The sequence below is a fragment of the Propithecus coquereli genome, unplaced genomic scaffold, assembly GCF_000956105.1.
Source record: "Propithecus coquereli isolate 6110/MARCELLA unplaced genomic scaffold, Pcoq_1.0 Scaffold5, whole genome shotgun sequence".
Lineage (NCBI taxonomy): Eukaryota > Metazoa > Chordata > Mammalia > Primates > Indriidae > Propithecus > Propithecus coquereli.
Window position 1 is genome coordinate 16,859,271 of NW_012150840.1, and position 19,634 is coordinate 16,878,904.

Below are 19,634 nucleotides of genomic sequence, written 5' to 3' on the forward strand. Positions count from 1 at the left end.
GTGATTCTTAATCTTTTGGGATGGAAGGCATAATTATGGATCCCGTTGCAAATCCAGTGAAAGCTAAAGACCTCCTCCTCAGAAAAATTCACAAAAACACATCACAAATATTCCATTCAATTTCAAGGTCCCTAGGAGCTGGGATAAGAGCCCTTAGCCTTGAGCCTAAATGAACTGACCATTCTTCTGCCCACCAGATGGGAGCTCAGAATGCCTGAGCTCTGCAGAGCAGATGGAGTCTGAGGACATGCTGAGCGCCTTGGGCTGGAGCAGAGAAGACAGGCCAAGGCAGAACTCCAAAAGTGCAAACAATGCCTTCCCTACCCTGTCCCCCATGGTTGTCATGAAGAATGTGCTGGTCAAACAGGTGAGGAGGACTAATATTGCCTAAAGTCTTTGCAAGTAAAAATTTCTGAACTTCCTGTGTACAAAAGCTCTCCCTCTCTGCCAAGGAGATTTTAGAAACAGACCACTGGAACCGTACTTTGTGTACTTTCTGTCCTGGCCAGCGGATGTTATCTTTCAACTACTGACAGTTTTAAAAAGGAATATAAGAATCATGATGTGTGTTCTCATTTTAGAGACAGACTGTTTTATTTCTGTATTCATAGCTTGTCCAAAGGGACCCTGAAATGCTTTAGTCATATATAAAGGAACCAAGCAGAAATGGCACCACTTCAGTGATGCATTCTAACATACGGCAGAGTTTTAGGGTAGAAACAAAAGAATCTCTTTTTAACTTGAATTGCTCTGGGAATTTAGGAATGTAGAATGCATTTATTTGTTTCAGAAGTAGAGGCAATTTCCATGTTTCTTATGTCATATTCTGAGCATTTTCTTAGTCATCAGCCAGACCCATGTCCTAGCGACAAAGGTGCTCTTGGTTCAGGTATGGGAATACCAGCAGAATCCACACAGCATTGTCGTGAAGTTCAGAAATATGTTTGGGGCTTTATTACATAACTGTGTGCATTATGTGATTATTGTTCAGGTATGAAAGAAAAGACTGACATGAAAATCTAAATTAATCTGTAGTGTTTGAAACTGAGAACTCAAGCACATGAACTTGGTTAAGTTAGAAGAGAGAAATCTGAGGAATTGAAAAAGACTGATTGAAGCCAAAGAAATTTAACCTTACCCTACTTTACTCTGAACATACAGGGTAGAGGGAACAACAGAGAAACATTTGAACTTCAGCTTTGATGAACTCATCCAGAATTTCACAATTAGAAAATTTAGGAAGAAGCTTTTAAAATTTTAGCATAGATGTAAGTTTTGAGGTTTACAGATTGGTTTTGTTTTTATTGTTATGGAGCTCAGAGCCTCTAAAGGTCTAATTCTGCCTTGGGCCACACAAGTTCTCACGTAGATCATTGACGAGGCTACTCTCAAAGCTAGTGAGATTTGAAATCTGGCTTTAGTAGCTGACCTTCACATCTTAGGTAAAAGATTAGAACATGGCTGCACCCTGACAGGAAACCTTAAGGTCTTAGCTATCAACCTCTTTATTTCTGAGGAACACAAAGTGATTTTCAACAAGGCAGCCTGGTGAGTGCTGAAAGAGAATTTGAAGATTTTTTGCCTGGTAAATCACATCTCAGCTGGAAGCACAGCTCTCCTTACTGAAAGGAAACGAGAGAATAAAGACAAGAAATGGAGTCCACGTGAGATTGCCTGGCCTCACCAGTGCTACCCAGTGCTTTTCCTGGCCTTCCTTTCTCCTGGCTCTTTTTATCCCTTCATTTCTCTCTGGCTTCCTTGTCACTTTCTTGTGTGTCTGTGTTTATATCCCTTCTTTGTTGTAGGCTAGGCTGGCAGCTCCAGCAGGCTGAGAACAGCCCACACGCAGTTGAGGAGTGAGTAGGCTTTTCCAGCAGAGCCTCATTCTTCAGGACAAAGCCCCATCAGCAAGGCTGCTGGGCTCGAGCAGGAGCTAGGAGGCTAGGGGACAGGCTGGCCCAACAGAGTACTCTAAGAGTTTTGTTTTGTTTTTTAAAACATGCTAGAATCCAGCACATTCTAAAATCAAAATAATAATACACTTTTAAACACCTCTGCATATTGTGTAGTGTCTTGATTATTGCTTCTTGGTTTTAGATATTTCTCTTTTGATAGTCTGATTCCATTTCTGCCACTAGACAGTGTGATCTTACACACCACACAATTACTTAACCAACACGGATATTAGTTTCATCTTTAACGTAAAGGCTTTATGTGAAATGATTGTGAGATCCTGTCTAAGCCTGCAGTTTTGTTCCGTATTCCCTCAGATGATTTCAACGTGACTAATATAATTTGTAAAATCTAATAATTAGAACAAATAAGCTAAGTAGCTGTTAGGACGGCGGGCATAACAGCAGCATTAGGAAGAACAGTCCAGTAGAATCATCTTGTGAACGAAGTGCATTAGATATTTTCCTGACCCATTTGCCTTGTAGGTCAGCCCTTAGGATAGTGGGAAGTTTTGCTTCTGACTGAGCTGAAGTAGGCTGATCTCTAATTCAAAAGACCCCTGATTTTGGATTTCCTTTGACAGGGAAATGTTTCTGGGCCTAGCATTGGTTGCTTTTCTATATCCTAGAGTATATTTGAATACCAAGAGGGTTCCAGATCACCCCAGCTTTGGCACACGAGATGAATTATAGTTGGCCTAGAGTTCCCAGCCTGGCATCCAAGAAGCTGAAATGTGTGCAAAATGCTGTTTGTGTGCATGTGTGGGAAGGTAGTCCAAAACGTTCTTCAGATAAATCAAATGGCCCCACGTGACACTGCCAAGAATGAGAACCTCTGTTGGCTCACCCTCTGCCGAGCTTCATCTACATCCAGATCTTTGGAACTGGGTCGGAACTGAATTGGCTTTCAAATATTGGACACAAGCAGCCATGTCCTTCTTTATTAGATTTCATCTGAATCAATAATTATTAATAAAAATCAGGTGTAACTGCGGAGTAATATAACAAAGGCAGTATAACAATGCTTCAGATGGGTTTTAGAGTCAGAGTATGGAATCCTAACTGCATCACTTAGCTTGGTGACTTACAGCAAGTTATTTCAATTTTCTAAGCCTTGGTTTCCTGTTTATGAAGGGAAATGGTAACTACCTTAGGAGCTTGTTATGGGGATTAAATGAGATAATTCATGAAACATCACACATAGTGCTAGTCAGCACCAATACATAGTAGCTCTTATTATTTTCAATGGTTTTATGATTGTTGCATGTCACTGCCTTAAAAACAAGGGCCCTTAGATCCCTGACAATGTGTAACTTTTCAATCAAAAGTTATTCTCAGGTAAAAGACGTTCTGAGTATAATTAAGATACACTTTGGTGTAAAGTCACATTGTCTTGAGATTAGCACATTTTAACTTATGCCAGGATATCCCTGTTTTTATTGCCTCGGTTGTGACCTTAACTATGTCATTGTTTCACCTACCCATAATTTCTTTTTCTGAGTTATAGAACTTGCATAAAAATAGATATTTCCTCCAGTTTCCCTTTAGTAAAAGTAAAAAAAAAAAAAAAAAACAACTTTATAGACACAAATGGATTTTCAAGCCACTTCTTCAGTCACGTTCTTGACAAGGGCTACTCTGTATGCAAGGGAAGCTCTGTACTTGAAATGGTTATAAATGTCCGCGTATCTGCTCTGCCCCCTTGGCAGCTTCACTCTCTGTCCTTCCAGCAGTGACAAGTAGTGTGCTTCTCTCTTCCTTTGTTTTCAGGGCAGCAGCTCATCCCAGCTCCAGTCGTGGACTGTCCAGCCTTCCTTCGAAGTGATCTCCGCGCAGCCACAGCTCTTGTTCCTTCATCCACCCGTACCATCTCCTGTCAGCCTGTGTCACGCTGGCGAGAAAAAGTCGGACTCCAGGAACTACTTGCCCATTCTAAATTCTTACACCAAAATAGCCCCACACCCAGGCAAAAGGGGCCTTTCCCTCAGCCCAGAAGAAAGAGGAGCAAGTGGAACGCGGAAGAAAATCTGTACTGAGAGACTTGGGCCGAGCTTGTCTTCCAGTGAGCCAACCAAGACTGGTGCGGTCCCGTCCGGCCCCTCCACTCCAGCACCACCCAGCGCCAAACTTGCCGAGGACTCAGCTCTGCAGGGCGTGCCCTCCCTGGTGGCAGGTGGAAGTCCACAGACTCTTCAGCCGGTATCCAGCAGTCACGTGGCTAAAGCCCCCAGTCTGACCTTCGCTTCCCCCGCCAGTCCTGTCTGCGCATCAGACAGCACTCTACACGGGTTAGAGAGCAGCTCTCCCCTTTCACCACTGCCAGCTAATTATAGCTCACCTTTGTGGGCTGCGGAGCACCTCTGCCGCAGCCCAGATATCTTTTCAGAGCAGCGGCAGAGCAGACACAGGCGCTTTCAGAATACCCTAGTAGTTCTTCACAAATCTGGTTTGCTGGAGATCACTTTGAAAACCAAGGAGTTGATCCGTCAGAACCAGGCAACTCAGGTGGAACTAGACCAGCTAAAGGAGCAAACCCAGCTGTTTATAGAGGCCACCAAGAGCAGGGCCCCTCAGGCTTGGGCCAAGCTGCAGGCATCTTTAACATCTGGGTCCAGTCATACTGGCAGTGACCTAGAAGCATTCTCTGATCACCCAGACATATAGCACAGAAGCATATTTTCCTGTTACTTCAGTGGTTCTTTTAACTCTTTTGCGTTACCTACTCCTGTTTCCCAAAGCTTATGTAAGAGCTTTTCCTTCTAAACTTAACCGTGTAGCTGTTCACTTAGGAAGCGATGTGCCAATACATGGCTGCTATCTTAACCTGTGGTCTGGGCACAGATTACATATGTCTCTGTTGCACTGAGGACCTCAGGTTCGGAGTGCTCTTGAGTCCCTTTTCCTTAGCCTGCAGGCACTTAGGTGGATCATGGGGCAAAGCAGGATAGATGATTGTGTGGGGCTCTTCTGGCTGTCACCTCTCACCGTCCCCCTCATAACCGGGATCAAGGGTGCAGTAACAGAGATGAGCATGCAGAGTGATGCCTGTTGAGCCAGGGAGTAGGCGACCTAAGGATACCTTCATGCATCTTCCCTTGCCTGTCTTAGTCACATGGAAAAATAAGGGGAGGTGTGTTTGCATTCCACAAGGCATCATGCCAGGTGGGCGAAACCTAAAATGCTTTGGGCACAGGTTGTGCCTAGGTGCAAGCATTTAATCACTTAAAACTTTGTTTTCTTAAACTTGACAGTCAAGGAGAAAGGGTAGTACCATTTGACTCATACACTTTCATCACAAGCCAGATTCATCTTCACTTAAACTAGTAGGCAAAATACTTCAGATTTTTAACGTACGGAATGGGTTCAGAACCATCTGGAATTGTAGTTTATGAATTGTTCCTTTGACTTAGAGACTGAAGAAAATAGACATGGCCAGCATCTCATGGTCAGGAGCTGGAAGATTGTGGTTACTTAGGCTTTTTTTCTGTTTTGAAACAGTGCAACCTGTTTTATGTCTAAAAATCTCAAGGATAGCATCAGTGGTATAGTATAGTATAAGGTATAGTGTAAGTTAACCCTCTGTTGCCATGTTGGGGTGTTTTTTTTTCCTTTGTTTTTATAAAAGAGGAAAGAAGTAATTATTATGCTTGATAAACTTTGAATTAAATAAATTATCTTGAGGATATTATAACAGGCCCACACAAATTAGAAAAGCATTCTTCTTACCCATTTTCTTTTCCCATCCCAAGTTTTCATTTGTTCTGTGTCATAGTGACGGGGAGCAATTATAGAACAGTCTTCTGTGTTTCTTTTATGTGTTACATATTGGCAGCAAAGCCTAAGGTGTAAGGTTATCAGTAGTTACGTGGAGTTCATCTTGAAATGGAGAATTTCCAGATGATACACATTCTTTTCAGCTTCATTGTATAGATAACTAGATTTCTAAGTAGTAAAGTTTCAAAACATTTTCTCATTTAAAAATTTCATCCTCTTGAAAATCTTTGTTCTTTACAAAATTACCTATTAATAAGTTCTGTATGAGCAGCTTCATATTTTCTGTAAAGAAAATGTTGAAGTTTTTACCAAGACCAGAAGCTAATGATATTTAGGAGGTAGTTGTAACTCTAACATGGTTTAAAAATTATACAGCTTCAGATTGCCTGTACTTTGTTCACAAACATGTATGATTTAAATATGACTGATTTAGAGATAAACAACTCACTAACATCTCTAGACTCCCCTGATCACCACAAAATTATTACCTTGCCATTTGCTTTCTGAAGGAGTTTCAAAAACCAGAGCAAATGTGTCTTTAAGCAGACTCAGCTCCTTTTAATATTTTTCTCTTGGCCCACTCCTTTCCTCTCCACACACACCTCCCCCCCGCCCCCTGAATCTGTATGGTGCTATAGCAGCTCTACTCTGTGCACCATGCTAAGAAGCTTCCTTTTTGGCAGAATATGTTTGGCAGCAAAGCTACAGAGACAGGTGCATTCAGAACAGCCTGGGCACCAGTCATGAGTCTTACTGAGTGTCAAAAATCCGAAAACACTTGCTGAGAACCAAATTTATTCCACTGGAAAAACCCTCTGGAGCTATAAGCCTCTTGGACCCTTCTTCCTAGATTAAGTCTTGCATTTCCCTTCCTGTCATGGTAAAAGATGATGGAAGCCACTGTCAATCCTCACTGCTGAGTGGCAGGGAGAAGCAGCACCACCCCCAGCTCTTCTCTAATCTTGTAACTTAGTGCTAAAGCCTCTCTAGGCTGTCAGCATGGGTGTTCTTTCCCTAATGGAGCTGAAAGCAGATGAACCCAAGTAGAGAAGCTAGATCTTGGAAGGAGAGATCCATTGAGGCCAGCAGACATTTGGGGCCAGAAGCCAGATCAGCAAATGGAGGCACCTCAGCGTTGACCAGAAAGATCTCCGTCAATTGCGCAAGGCTGTAAGTAGTGATGGTCTTAGTGATGCATGACGTGACTGGCTGTGAAGCACTGTGGCAGAGCTGCTGTTTTCTGAAAGTGAGAAGCCATTTTTAGCTCAGATCAACCCTCGAAAAAAGTTTTAGCAGATTATTGCAATATTGGAGCACATCTAGAAAAAGTTGCTGATTGCATTGGTTACGGGACTGGAGTTTAACGACATTTGTAATTTATTACACTCATTGCTTTTTATTGATTATAGTATTATCTGACTTCTCTACTATGGTTTCTACGGCAGAGAAGTAACTCTTGTGCATATATTGAAGTGGTTTTCCAGCTATGAATTCTTTAGGATAGAAATTTATTAAACAAATGTGAATTCTTTTGAGAAAGTATGAAGTTTTGTAGAATTGACTGTGAAACGTCAGAGAAAAATAAAAGTCACTTACTTGAAAACTATTTGGCCTTTTTTGATTTTATAATTGCTTAAAAATACTAAGTAGTGGGCACAACAGTGTGTGCCTTTAATCCCAGCTCCTCGCTGAGGGGGCAGGTGAGAGGATCGCTTGAGACCAGGAGCTTGAGACCAGCCTCAAAAAAAGAAAAAAAAAATACTAAGTGAAACCTGGAGTAAATATTTGAGTTGATTTAAATTTCTAACATAGGTATTTATGTTTTTTGGAAACGTTGGCATTAGATACTGAACATGTGGAATTCATTGCTCAGACTTTCACTGATGTGGACTTAACAGAAAATGCAGGCATCTTAAAGCAAACGAGTAGGCCAGCGTTCCATGGTCTTGCAGGTTTATGCTGGGTAGGTTGGGAGGAGTGAGAAGAGAATACAGCCCAGTGATTTCTCCCATCTCATCTGACACTTTCACAAATAGAACTTTTAAATGACAGAACAACTACAGTTGTATACTGGGATAAACTAAAGCCACGTGAAGTTCTTTCTACAGCAAGTACACCTCCAAGCCTTCATGCATGCTTCCTGAAGCCTGTTTCTTGTCAAGCTTCACCTAGAGAATCTTGCCAGGGAGACATGTGGAGTCCTCCCTGCTTTCCAGACCAGTCCCTTGCTGGGATTTTTTAAGACACTGGAAAAATAAAAAGCTTATCCTCATTAAAAGGCCTGCAGTGTTGTTATAGTCTTATAGTTTTTATAATACTATATAATTTTTTTTTGAGACAGAACCTTGCTCTGTTGCCCTGGCTAAAGTGCAGTGGTATCATCATAGCTCACAGCAACCTCAAACTCCTGGGCTCAAGCGATCCTCCTGCCTCAATCTCTCGAGTAGCTGGGACTGCAGGCATGCACCATCGTATCTGGCTAATTTTCTGTCTTTAATAGGGTCTCACTCTTGCTCAGGCTGGTCTCGAACTCCTGAATTCAAGCAGTCCTCCCACCTCAGCTCCCTAGAGTGCTAGGATTACAGGCATGAGCCACCGCGCCCGGCCATAATGCTGTATAATTCTTACAGCATTATTTCTGTTCTACACAGTTGTCTAAGTGACTTTGAAAAATAGTGGCTGTAAGGCCACTAGAATCAAAGAAAGATGGGTGACGATGGCTAGAGAAGGCTCCTCCTGAAATAAGGAGAACCATCCTTCCCTGAGAAGTGGGGTCCAGAGAGGCAGGGGAGTACACGAAGCAGACCCTGGGAGGCTGACGAGAGCCCAGGCACTTGAGTTCGCAGCTCCCCGCCCCGGGCATGATTCCTACCTGCAGAAAAACTTGCCCCTCCAGGACTGCCTGTCTGCGAGTATGTCTGTTTACCCCACGTCTTTTATGGCATCACCACAGCTTGTAGCCTGGTGCGATGGGGTCTAAAGACCTGCAGTCACATGTCTATTAACTCATTAACTCGGTGACTTTGGATAAGTCACTTCACCTCTCCAGATGTCACTTCTCTCACCTGAGTAACAAATAATTTGAACTAGTTATCTCGAAAGTCCTTCCCAGTGCTAACCTTTTGTAGGATCTACAGTTGTGCTATGGGTAAGCCATAAAATAAATAGATTAAATACAAGAAAAAGCCAGGGGTGCTTAGAAAAGAGGTTCTGAGTGCTCTGGGAAAATGGTTTTGTATTACAGTGTTCTGTTGGATTGTTAACTTCTTTATACGTGACTCTGGGAGAAGCATTTTGCCTGTCTGCGTTGGTTTGTGTTTCTTACGATTATATGGTTGCTGCTAATGTGGATTTACTGATTCCTGTGTAAAAAACTCTCAAATCTTATTGGCCCAAAAGGAGACTAGTTTGGGGTTAGATCACATCATGTCTTTCCTGGTCAGTCGTCTGCGGCGTTTTCCTTTCATTTGACACAAAGGATGTAAGTTTTTATTCTGGAGAGTATGTCAATGAGCTTTTTATTTCCTTTCAGACTTCTCTTCCCCACAACCAGGAATGATGTTTCTGCGTGTGTGATAGGAGCCTCCTTGGGTTAATTTAACATTGTTTTCACTGTCAGTATTAAGGGGCGACATAGATGCAGTGGTAGTTTGTGACGTCTTTATTCTGGTCCCAGCCTCTGGGGTCACCTTTCATCCACACTGGAAGAGAGATCAGAGATGAGAAGAGGTTTGCCTGGGTGACACAGCGCAGTCAGGATTGCTGAGAGAAAGAGGCAGCAGGAATCAAGGACAGGTCCCTGCTCTTGCAGCCTGTGTCTCTGCTACCTCAGTTTCCTTTAGCAAAAGAGAAGGGGAATAATCCTTGCTGTACACTTGACGTTATGGTGCGATGTGAAAAAAAAGTCTTGAAAGTGTTAAAATTTCTCTGCAGAGCAAGGCAGCCTCGGTGATCACAGACCTGGTGATGACATTCAAGCGTTGGCATTCAGCCCTTAGAGGTTGTCATTTGCTTAGGGTAATTAAGACTATCTTCTACCAAAATCTCATTTATAGCTAACGGGAAGAAAGCAAATGTCAACCCAGGACAGTTACTTTCTGACTGGCTTTGGAAGAAGAGGTTCTGTGAGTCCATGTGTGACCACTTTGGCTTTTTCCTCTCAGAATCCCTCCTTCATTCTTGGAACACGTGGCTTTCCTGTCTCTTTCTAAAGAATGGTTACGCAAGACAGAATTGCTTGAAAGAACAGTCTGTGTGGTTCCTGCCTCAAATGACTGCAGCTGGAGGAGAAGAGATGAGCAAGACAGCGAGAAAAGCCTGTGGAGTACGAAGTTAACCCAGGGAGTGGGTGGAAGCTGTTAGGAAATGAAGGAAGAATAAAAACCGAAAGTAGGATCCCGCGGCCAGCCCTCGTGAGGGCCCCAGTCAGGTTGAATGATCATTATGGTTCCCAGTGAGGCCTTCAGAGTGGCTCGAGCGCGTGAGAGTGAAAACAGCTGCCTTTAATTTTCCTGAAGACTCACTAGATCTCAAGAATCGCAGTGGCTTTGGAAGGGTGCTCATTCATTCTGGTAAAAATGTCTTCATAACAGAGGGAGCTAGGGCCTCCGTTCTCTGGGAACACTGAGCAAGCCTTTGCCTGCTGGGTGGGCAGATGGGAGTGTTTGGCCTGGAGCCTGCCCTTCACTTGAGGGTGAGGGCGAAAAACCAGAAGCCCTGAGAAATCAGGACCTGCTGCTACTTGTAGATGGTAAAGCATCACAGTATCTCCACAGAGAGCTGGGTTGAAATCACCGTCTCCATGCACCCCTTGGTACCACTGACTGAGTCGCTCAGTCAGGGGAGAAGAAGCTCGAAGAAGTTACACACAAACAGAACACCACACCCTGAACAGGCCTGCATCGTCTTTAACAGATGCAGGAAAAGCTGGCTCCAGGGTCGTGGCGATGCTCCTGGTGAATGTTTAATCGTCTCCTCCATTCTCCAGCAAGGCTTCCGGGCCTCTCCTGCTTGTCACTGGGCTGCTCAGGAAATGCAAATGAGTGTTCACTTAAGCAAAACACACAGAGAAGGGCAGTGAACCGCCACAACAAACGGCCCAGGGTGCCCACAGCCCGATGACTCAGTGACACGCATGGTTTAGAGTGTGTCTTTAGTAATGGTCCCCTGGGCTCCAGCAGGCCAAGAGGGGCCAGGATAACTTGAGGTGAAAGCCGTTTTTTGAAGGATATCCAAGTCGATGCTTGCCTTGTCAAGGTATATTTAGAAGTATTGTGCCTTCCAGCCCGTGTTGATTTTATTCTTAAAGCATTTTGTAAGCGTCATTCGTGCTGTGAAGCTCCTAGCTAGTGAATTACTAACATTGCTGGTTGTATGTGAGCCTGGGCCACAGTGATGATGTCACTTCTGCTCAGCCCATGGCCAGGACTGGCCTCCTGGCCTGCTGACCACAAGGGCATTGGGAATTGGGGTGGGCACACACTGAGAGGTAGATGTCTCTGCCATACTGATTTTTTGTTCTTATTTAATAACTCAAGGGAAAAAGCGTTCTGGGACCCACAGGGTCAGAGGTGAGCAGGCACCAGACAGCACAGGTCAGCCCTGGGGTAAGTCCTATTTTGGGAACATTTCAAATCCTCAAACATGTGGTCCTTATCATTCGATTTTTCACTCTTCCTTCAAAAAAATTTGTATTGTCAAAACCTGATCATTTCCCTTCCTCCTCATTCCCTAAGCTTACCTGACCAAAGCATTGTCACTGTTACTTCAGGGTAACAAATACATTCAGTTGTCAACACATTTATGTCTCAGGTGCTGGCCGAGCGGTAGGGTATAAAATGGTGGCTGAAACAGACGTGGTCGCTGCTGCTAGTCCGGTGGGAGGGTACAATGATCAACAGTTAGTCAATTGCCCTTTGACAGTTTTGGTCTTACTGGATCTTATACATCCAAAGCTGGGTGTGGAAACCTGGACAAGGTGATGCGTCCCACTCCACTTTTACTTTTGTTCCAAAGATCAGTGCTTTGATAACCTTTGAGGTTGGCAGCCTTTGATTAGGGCAGGAGTCCTTAACGTGAAACTGTTGAAAACAAGCACAATATATTGATTAGATGATAAGTCTGCCCCAGCAACACCCCAGCACACAAGGAGGGCATTCTCAGAAGTGGATTATCCTGTTCGGGACTCACCTTCACACTCACTTCCCAGCTCACCCGCAGCTGCAGCTGCAGATGCTCTCCTTGGGCTTCCCCCAGCTACTGCCAGCAGAGCAGCACATGGCCCCTCACTGGCCTCACCCTCTTCCTGGCTCTGGCAGCACCAAACACTTGTTGAGGCCCAGGGCCTGAGAAAGATACATGTGGTCCCTGGGCTTGGAGCCTTGACATCTGGGCCAGGAGTCGTGACCCCCAGGAAAAGTAGTGCCTGGTGTCCAAGGCGAATGACAGACCAGAGCTCAGCCGTGGCACACGGTGGACCTCAGATAAACTGGGAGGAAGGGGAACAGCGCTTTAACCAAAGGAAAGAGCTTAGTAGATGCATCACTGTGGGCTGGAAATGTGGCTGCAGAGCTTGATCTGGCCTCTGTGTGATCCCAGCAATTACGTAACCTCTGTGGGCCTTGTGTCCTCATCTGTTAGGTTACTTACTATCAGCTGTAAAAGATTGTGCGTGTTTAATGTAAAGTGTCTAGCACGTGGCCCCACGTGGTGGGTGCTCAAATCAGTAATGATAAAATCGTCACTGCGGTGACTCATGCCACTGGAGGAATGCGGATTGGGCCTGCTGAGCTGGCCTCCATCTGAGGCCAGCTTCCCACTTTGTACTTACAGGCAGTGAGCAGCAAAGCAGCCCAGCCCCCTGCCTGCCTCTGGCACCCTGCTGCACCCACAACAGAGCCCCTCCTCAGTACACACCCTGCAGAATACCCGCCAAGCATGCTCGCCAGCTCTCCCCAGCCAGTCCCAAGCCTCGCCCCTTTAGAGCTGTACAGCCAGTGGGTGGGGAGCTGTAGAGGAACCGGGAGTACTAATTGTGAGCCCCACCCTAGCCACGATCCTTAATCGCACACCCGGCCCAGCCTCCGAGCTGGTGACTCAGCCCCCAGTCGCCTGTACAATCTGTCCTTCACACCTGTACCAGGTGAACGTCCTCAACCCCCTGGCGCTCACATTACTGCCCTCCTCAGGCACCTGCGCTGCAGCGGTTCTAGCCTTGGCTGCACAGCACAATCCTGCAGGGAGCTCTGAAAATCCCAGGCCGATTCTGCAGTCTTGAGAGTTCGCGCCTCCCAGGAGGAAACTCGGTGACGCTGGGGGCTGCCCGGCCCTCGCACTCCTAGAGGCCCATTCCACGGATCAGGCCGGTTCTCCGCATTTTACTGATGCGCAGCCGAGTCTGGGGCGAGACCGCCATGGGCCCCACGCGGCAGAGGCCCGGCAGTCCCTCCCGTTCCGGGCGCGGGCGCCCCCTTCCGGCGCGCTGGGGAGGCCACGGAGGGCGCAGCCCGAGCGGGGCCAGCCACAACCCTGCGCTGCCCTCGTCCCGCCGCGGGCGGGGCTACGGAAGTGCTTCCCAGCGTGAGCGGGGGTGTGAGGAGTCGTTCCAGGGGTTTCGTGGTCCTCGGAGTGCACCGCTGTTACCTGTAATTCATTTTTCTTGCCCCAAAGCTTTGCTAATTAAGTCCGTTCTCGGGAAAGCCGTCGCACCCCTCCCCCGCCCCGCAGTTTATTAATTATCCAGCGAGGGAACTGGCCTCGCTGCCCCTCTGCTGGCTGCCTCCTTGGCTTCCCTCCTCTGGTCTCACCATTCCCTCCTGGACCAAGAGAGCAGGCCTTACAGTCCGAGCAAATGCAAGAACATTGCTTCCCCTGCAGCTGGTGACCCCTGCTGCCCGGAATCCATCAAAATCAGATCTTTTCACCCGCCCTGTCTTTCCAGCTCTGAAATCATGTCTCCCTTCTCCCCACCGCAGCACAACGTGCTGGGCGGGTTTGCTGAACTGGGCCCCTTGGCTTGTGGAAGGTCACATGGCCCATGTAGGGCACAGTGGGGTCTAGAACTGAGCTCTCCTGAAGCTTGGCCTTGCGGGGGTTGCAAACTCAGCAGCCTCCAAGGGCCACGCGGTATGGCCGGATGGAGTCTGTGGCAAAGTACCCTGTGCTTGCCCCTTTGGGGGGTCATTAAAACGATGTGCCCCACTGAGGGCCAAGAGTGTGCAATCCTTGCCAAGTCTGAGAGTGAGTCCAGTGTTCAAGGAAGGTAGTGACCTGCCCAGGGCCACACTGAGACCAGAACCCCCGGCACTCTGGATTCACAGTGTGGTGGCCTTTCCAGGATGCCATTTTCTGACTGGGGACTGGTGAGTGCCCTGCTCAGTTCTGGCCCCCCCCCCACAACCAGTCCTAGTTCTCACCCCTCTGTCCCACCCCTCCCTGCAGAGCCCCCTGCCCCACAGACTACTTCATGCTTTGGACACCGTTCCCCCATCCCCTCTATCTAAAACCACCCGTTCAGACAGCTTCTGGCCCACCTCTCAGCTAGCGTCATGCAGGAATTCAAGGTGTTTAGTGGCAAATATCCCCAGAATTTGAGGGGGTTGGGGGACCCAAATGCTCTTTTTAAGGAGATATTAATGGTGATTTCAGGCATCATAAGCAGCCAGAAGGGAGGCATTTGGGGACCGGGAGGCTGGGGAGGAGCCCCCCCGCAGGAACACCTCCCTCGGGAAGGCCCCAGTGCCAGCCTGGCTCCACTCTGCTCTGGGTTCCAGGTCAGTGCCCTGCCCCCCCCCCGCAGAGCTTTGTGCCAGTGCGGCCCTTTCGTGGGGAGGGGGTGCCTTCACATGCGACCCCACGGCACCAGCCAGCCCCAGGGCCCCTCTGGAGGCTTCTCTTTTCCCATATGTCATAGAGGAGCTTTGGCAAATGTTTTTCTCCTCAGAGGCCACTTTCATTTTAGGGGCTTTGGTGCCTCCCCTGCCCTGGCCTCCGCACTGGGTGGCTGTGGAGGTGTGCTGGGCTGTGCTTGGCCTCCGCCAGTGTCCGGTACCCTCCGGCAGGCACCCTCACACTGCCCGGGAGGGCAGCAGTCCAAAAGGAGCTCAGGCCTTTTTCCTGGCTGGGCATCAGACTTGAGCCCACAGACACTCTGCCTCTGGAGGGAGCTGCTCCACCCAGTGCGACCTGCCCACAGTCCTCAGTCTGGGAAGGACCCAGATACACCCGTTCTCACCTGCTGACTGTTGGCTCTGTGAAGCCAGGGGCTGGGCCTAGTTCCTGTCTCTGTATCCGCCAGTGCCTATTGCATAGTAGGTGCTCAATAAATGTGCCAAGCGAATGAATCAATGAATGAATGAGTGAAAACTTGACTCCTTGTTGATTTTCAGCAGGGACTTTATTGGGTGTCTACGATAGTCCACAAGAGAGAGACAATCTAGTGTCTGGGTTAGAAGGACAGACCCAGGAGCAGGCAGCCTGGGTTTGAATCCTGGCTGTGCCACTTATGAGCTGTGAGGCTTTAGGCAAGTTACACCACCTCTCTGAGCCTTTGTTTCTTTACCTGGAACATAGGGGTTACAATAAAGCCTACCTTGTAGGGTTGCTGTGAGGAATGAATGAGTTAATGCAGGTGAAGTGTGTATATGACAAGGGCCTGGCACGTAGGGAAGGCTCAGTTATTACCCGTGTAGAATGACTGCGTGGACAATGTCAGTGCCCCACGGCATGCTGGGGACTGGGGGAAACCACCATCTCCATTCCTGCCCTCCAAGGTTGTGTGATGCAGCTGGGAGACAAAGCCCACAGGAGGGAGTGAGTCAGAGTGACAGAGCACTGCTGAGGGTGGGAGATGGGGACAGAAGTTTCCCCGGGGGGCTGGCCCAGTTGAGCAAGGGCCCTAAGGAAAAGTGCAGTGTGCAGAGGGATTGGGAGGGGCCTAGGCTAAAGGAGGTGGCGTGTTGGGGCCACCAGGTTACAGGGGTGGGGCTCCCTACCGGGGTACGGAGGGCCATGAAGGGAACCGCCTTGCCAGACAGGACAGGGCATCGTACATAACGAAAGCTCTCTCCCTACGTTTCAGGGTTCTAGCCTTTCCAACTCTACTCTAGCTCCTGGGAGCCATTTTGGTAGGAATGGTTTCCTCCCAGCCCCATGCGTTGAGGCTGTGTGGGAAGGCAAGGGTGACAGGGATCTCCCAGAGGCCCCTCTTTGGGCCCACAGAAAGGTCCAGGGATCTCTGATGTTCCCAGTTGAGCTTTCCAGCAGCTTCAAGCTGATTGCCTGGGAAACGAATCTAACCCTTTGTCTTTGGTGTCCAACCTGGAGGGCCCCGTGGATCCTTTAGAAAAACTAGACATCACTGTGTCCTTGACTCACCCAAATGGGATGCTGTGAGCTGGGGTGAGTGAGGGTTTTGTAAGAAGTGGTCAGAGGAAGGAGGCAGGGTCCTTGGGGAGCGTGGCCTAAGGGCAAATTCTCCAACCGTGGCTGCAGAATATGTACTCACACCCCATCACTCCTAAACACGGACTTGCAATGCCCAGAAATCACCTGGCATCTCTGCCTCTGCACAGTCCCTCCTACCTCCCCTCCCCCTGCCCCTGCTTTTCTGCCCGGCCAGCTCCTGTTCATCCTGCGCGACCCAGATGTTGCCTCCTCTGGGAAGTCTTCCAGTCTACCCACGGTCAAGTGAATGCTCTCCTCCAGGCTTCCACAGCACCCTGTCCTCCCATCAGCACTCTCATGCTGCCGAACCACAACAGCCTGAAATTTGTCCCCTTCCCAGTGAGCTCCCTGAGGTCAGGTGTTGGGTCTTATTTATCTTTGTTTTCCTGGTTCCTGGCGTCACGCCTGGCATAGAATCAACATCAGTGAATGTTTTTTTTTTTTGAAACAGAGTCTCACTCTCTTGCCCAGGCTAGAATGAGTGCCGTGGCATCAGCCTAGCTCACAGCAACCTCAAACTCCTGGGCTCAAGTGATCCTCCTGCCTCAGCCTCCCAAGTAGCTGGGACTACAGGCATGCACCACCACGCCCGGCTAATTTTTCTATATATTTTTAGTTGTCCAATTAATTTCTTTCTATTTTTAGTAGAGACGGCGTCTCGCTCTTGCTCAGGCTGGTTTCGAACTCCTGAGCTCAAACAATCTGCCTGCCTCGGCCTCCCAGAGAGCTAGGATTACAGGCGTGAGCCACCGCGCCCGGCCCATCAGTGAATGTTTGAGGAATGGATGGAGCAGCTTGGCCAGTACCGTACACAGAGAGGAACCAGGGCAGAAGCAGAGCCAGCATCAGGAGCAGCTGGGATACCCCCACCCCCACCAGCAGGCCCGCCCTGGCTGGGAGCAGGCGCAAGGTTCTGCCTCCCCTCCAAAGCATCTCAGATAAGGCAGGAGCAATGCGTCCTCATCCTTGTCCTCACTCCCTGCCTATCCCTCCTTTCTCCCTGGCAGGAGGGGCTGCCTCCCAAGCATCCCTGAGAGCATGCCGACAGGCGGGGCAGGAGATTAGAGGGAATCTCACAAGCAATGAGGCCAGTCAGAGGACACTGGGTGCAGAGAGGAGCCAGGGCATTTTGGGAGACCAAATGCATGGACAGTGGCAAGGACAATCACATTCCTAGGGAAGGAGGCTGGCTAACAGATGGCCCCTGGGACCTAAGGACTGAGTCATTATAGTGGAGGGGAACATGGGTTCAAGTCTCCTCAAGCCTGTCCCCTTGCCAAAGCTCCTTGGGGTCCTGAAGCCTCGAGTGAGGCAGCTCCTACTTTGCCTAACCTGACACTGGGGCACAGACCAAAGCAGAGTACCCACTTTCTGGATGGGAATATTGAGGCAGTGGGGAGGCAAGTGTCTCACTCCCACACATGGACCAGAGGCGCCATGATCTCTCTTGCCACAGGCAGAGGGTTCTATCCCAGCTTTGGGAGTCAGAGAGTTGTACGGCAAAGTATGACTGGCAGGTGTCCCCTGGACCCCTTCCTCCACACAAGGCTACGGAGTGGTTAGTTAAGAATGACAACGTCCACTACCAACTGATAGGCCAGTGGCAGAGGCTAACGTTTCGGGGGCTCTGAACCGCAGCATCACGATTTTCTCCCCACCCAATGCTCCCAACGATAGTCCTCCTTTGAGGTCGTGCTAATCACCTTGTCTTCACTTTCATGACCATCTCGGGCCCTCTCCCCAGCACTCCTCAGGTCGTGCCCCATGTCTGTGAAGTGCCTCTAGCACCCTTCCCCTCCGTACCAGCCCGCAGCCACCGTCCCCACCCAGACCCTTGTTCCATCTCACCCAGATATAGCATACGCCTCCTATGGGTCCTTCAACCTCCAGTCTCTCCCACTTCCAGTCTATCCTCCAAGGCTCCACTTTCTGAAGTCTAGCTCTGATCATGCTGCTCCCTTGCTGAATACCTTCCGTGGCTCCCTGTTGCCTGTCAAATTCACTCCAGGTCCCTTAGCTTGGCATTCAAAGCCCTCTCTGCTCAGGTCCTGACTCTCAGCCTTAACTCCCTCTGCTTCTCTGTGAGGGAGGCCCCAGGCCTATTCCCTCTCCCTGGAAAGCCCTCCCTGCCCCTCTCCACCTGCTGAAATCTCCTCCATCCTTCTAGGCCCTGCACAGATGGAACGCCCCTGGTCCCAACAGCTGGATGTGCTCTCTCCTTCCTCTAGCACTCCCAGGAACCTCTCCCAGCATGGGAACTCCTCAAAGACAGAGTTGCCTCATCTGTTTTCTAGCCCCACAATATGCAAAGCACAGTGCCAGGCACATCGGGAGAGTAAGCAAATGAGCATAAAAGCGGTGCATTCATTCAGTCAATATTCATCGAGCGCCTACTATGTGCCTGGTCCCTGCAAGGCACCAAAGATACAACGGTGAGCAAGGCGGGTGTGGTGTCTGCACTGTGGAGCACAGACACGCTCTGGAACCTGCTGAGGGCGAGCCACAGCTCCATGCATCTGGCTCCCACAGCGCAGCTGGGGGCTGCCTTGCTGGCTGCCCGTAGGCATGTGTTCCGGGAACGCACACCGTCACGACGCTGGTCGAGGCCGAAGGTTCTGTGACAGCGCTTTGCAGTTGTGCCCTCCTTTGGTGCAGGTGCTCATCTTTAGGGCGCTTCAGAGGCCATGCCCATTCACCTTCTCAGGGCCCACTCCCCGCAGGGCTCAGTGCTGTCCCTGCTGTCCCCAGGGCTGGGCAGCCCAGGGTCTGCAGATGTCTCAGGGGCTAGGAGGGCAGGGGGCCCTGGCTGGGATGTAGAAGCAGATGGACTCTCCTCTTCACTATCGTCCCCACCTGCCCTCTGACATGGGGACGGGAGGGAGAGGAGGAGAAGGAGGGACAGGGAAGTTCCTGATAAGGTTTTCCATCCCTGGTCCCCATGGGTCCACAAACCCCAGAACTGTGGACCTGCTACGAACCCGGGGTGATAATTCACGTATTTACCACCACACAGCATGGCCCTGACAAATTGCAACGGATGCTGGCTGAGGGCTGCAGCAGGTGCCAGGCGACGTCCCTTTAGGTGCTGGATTGTGGAGTGAGCCAGGCCCCCCAGGGAGGAGCAGGGACAGCAGCGGACAGAAGTGTGTTCAATAATTATTTTCAGTATTTCAACAGCTAGTATGACTGCATCAGTGCGTCCAGCCCCGCCAGCCCTGCTAGCAACCACAGTGCCCATATGATCATATCAAATCCAATTTAAAACCACAAATTTTATTGATCTTCGTGGACAATACAGGGCCATGTGTACAAATGCTACTCAAGTCCCACATCTGGCAACCTCCCCACCGGCACCTCCCACGGACCAGTCTGCCAGCAGCCAACCCCTGCAGGTCTCCCTTTTGCCCGCTCCCCGCGAGTCCAGCCTCATTGTGCTGAGCCTCCAGGAGGCTGGAGATGGCAGCG

General features: G+C 49.0%; 1 protein-coding gene across 2 annotated transcripts in view; it reads left to right on the forward strand.

Annotated features, from left to right (window-relative positions):
• The window catches only part of CIPC (CLOCK-interacting pacemaker), a 17,374-nt gene extending 11,842 nt beyond the window's left edge, over nt 1-5,532 (forward strand). Inside the window, exons 3-4 of one of the 2 annotated variants that reach the window (XM_012656256.1) lie at nt 198-367; nt 3,723-5,532. In XM_012656256.1, the coding sequence (XP_012511710.1) occupies nt 198-367; nt 3,723-4,616 (1,064 nt within the window). In that variant the 3' untranslated portion in view covers nt 4,617-5,532. The remainder of the gene's footprint in view (nt 1-197; nt 368-3,722) is intronic. The other variant, XM_012656257.1, reaches the window with a different exon arrangement.
• Nucleotides 5,533-19,634: the final 14,102 nt, after the last annotated feature.